This window comes from Pezoporus occidentalis, unplaced genomic scaffold (genome assembly GCF_034315485.1).
Source record: "Pezoporus occidentalis ecotype Australia unplaced genomic scaffold, CSIRO_AGI_Poc_V1 ctg484, whole genome shotgun sequence".
NCBI classification, from domain to species: domain Eukaryota; kingdom Metazoa; phylum Chordata; class Aves; order Psittaciformes; family Psittacidae; genus Pezoporus; species Pezoporus occidentalis.
This window is the reverse complement of record NW_026915818.1, coordinates 7273-9444: the sequence shown is the minus strand read 5'-3', so window position 1 is coordinate 9444 and position 2172 is coordinate 7273. Positions and strand designations below refer to the sequence as shown.

Sequence of the window (2172 nt, the reverse complement as noted above, 5' to 3'; positions counted from 1 at the left end):
TCCGGTGGTCGCTCTCAGCTGCAGGCAGCAGAGTGCGCACAGCACGTACGTTTGGCCTCTGCTCCCACAGCAGAAGAGCCAGGAGGGAAAGCTGGTGCTGGACCTGTTCAGCACACAATCACCTTTACATTGGTGCATCCATCGTTGCTTTCACTGCTCCCTTTCATACAGGAAAAGCATTTGAATGGAATCAGTTCAGAGCCTGCTCTCTGCTGCGCAGCAACACAGTCAGCACAGAATGAACAGTGGCATCTGCTCCACTGGGAAGAATACCCCTAGAGAATCCCAGAGAATGCCTGCAGCACCTCCAGAGCACCCTATGGACCCAGTCAGAGCTCATGCATCACAATGACCTTGGGGACATGGAGACCACAGGGGTGGCTGATTCTGGAACTCCCCGTGTTCAGGTGTGTGAGGTCACAGAACCTCACAGAACCCTCCAGCAGAGGCACCGGGAGACGACAGCTGCCCCACGGAACACAGCTACCGGTGGAGGAGGCAAGAGCAGCTCCTCTGGTGGTTCCCGTCTTGGTGTCTCGGAGCCGGTGCCGCCTGTGGACACAGAAGCATGGAACGAAAGATATGGCCTGTCATGACCTACACTGGAAGCCCTTTGCAGGGTAAAGCAAGCAGCGTGTATCTGCTGAAACACATCTGGTCACCAGCTTCCTCACAGCATCCTTCAGCTCCTGGTTCCTCAGGCTGTAGATGAGGGGGTTCACTGCTGGAGGCACCACCGAGTACAGCACTGACACCACCAGATCCAGGGATGGGGAGGAGAAGGAGGGGGGCTTCAGGTAGGCAAAGACAGATGTGTTGACAAAGAGGGAAAGCACGGCCAGGTGAGGGAGGCACGTGGAAAAGGCTTTGTGGCGTCCCTGCTCAGAGGGCATCCTCAGCACAGCCCTGAAGATCTGAACATAGGACCCCACAATGAAAACAAAACAGCCAACAGCAATCAGGACACCAACCACAAGAAGCCCAACTTCCCTGAGGTAGGAGTGTGAGCAGGAGAGCTTGAGGATCTGGGGGATTTCACAGAAGAACTGCTCCACAGCATTGCCTCGGCACAGGGGCAGTGAAAATGTATTGGCTGTGTGCAGCAGAGCAGTGAGAAAGCCACTGCCCCAGGCAGCTGCTGCCATGTGGACACAAGCTCTGCTGCCCAGGAGGGTCCCATAGTGCAGGGGCTTGCAGATGGCCACGTAGCGGTCGTAGGACATGGCAGTGAGGAGAAAATACTCTGCTGAAATGAAAAAGAGAACAAAAAAGAGCTGTGCAGCACAGCCTGTGTAGGAGATGGCCCTGGTGTCCCAGAGGGAAATCGCCATGGATTTGGGGACAGTGGTGGAGATGCAGCCCAGGTCCAGCAGGGAGAGGTTGAGGAGGAAGAAGTACATGGGGGTGTGGAGGCGCTGGTCGCAGGCTGTGCTGGTGATGATGAGGCCGTTGCCCAGGAGCGCAGCCAGGGAGATGCCCAGGAAGAGCCAGAAGTGGCAGAGCTGCAGCTCCCGCGTGGCTGCGAATGGCAGGAGGAGGAACTGGGTGATGGAGCTGCCGTTGGACATCTGCTGCCTCTGGGCATGGGGCACCGTCAGAGGAGAAAAAGGCAGTGAGAGGTTAGGACAGGAGGGATGTCAGATACAGAAGTTCAGTTTACACACGACTGAGCACATTATAGGACAGGAGACGCTCAGTGTCATCTCCAGTGATGGCATTATATTGCTGGGCTTTCTTCATACATACAATCAGAAGAGCATTGCATCAGGCAAAAAGCCTCAGTTCCTTGCAGCTCAGTACATAGCCTAGAGAGCTTCAGTGTCCATCACTGCTTTCCCATTTGCCCTGTGCTTACACTTGCACTGCCTCTAAGATGCCTTCACACACACTGATCTTAAATGCCCAAGAAATATCTGTCCTGTGCTGAAAGCAGGGGAGCACGACTTAAAAGGGCAGACCACAGAGCTCTCATGCTGAGAAGCAAAGGGCTGTGGGCAGCAGAGCACGGCCAGCAGCCACCTCCAGTGCCAGACCCCAAGAGAGCTGCCTGAACGCACCCTCCCCAGGGCTGGGCTGCACTTTCCCCCCACTCCCTGCCCATCCATATCTCTGCTGCCTGGAGCTGTCCCTGCCAGGAGCTGCTGCTCTGTGCCCAGCTCTGCTCCCTCTCAG

At 56.0% G+C, this 2172-nt stretch overlaps 1 protein-coding gene across 1 annotated transcript; it reads right to left on the bottom strand.

Moving 5' to 3' along the window:
* Positions 1–575: 575 nt before the first annotated feature.
* Positions 576–1607, bottom strand: LOC134172952 (olfactory receptor 14C36-like). The gene has a single exon (XM_062636592.1). It carries the CDS (start codon positions 1566–1568, stop codon positions 591–593), a length of 978 nt encoding a protein of 325 aa, XP_062492576.1. The 5' UTR covers positions 1569–1607; the 3' UTR covers positions 576–590.
* Positions 1608–2172: the final 565 nt, after the last annotated feature.

What these genes read in the sequence shown, in the direction of transcription:
- LOC134172952 (XM_062636592.1), bottom strand. Translation starts at nt 1,568, where the DNA reads ATGTCCAACGGCAGCTCCATCACCCAGTTCCTCCTCCTGCCATTCGCA.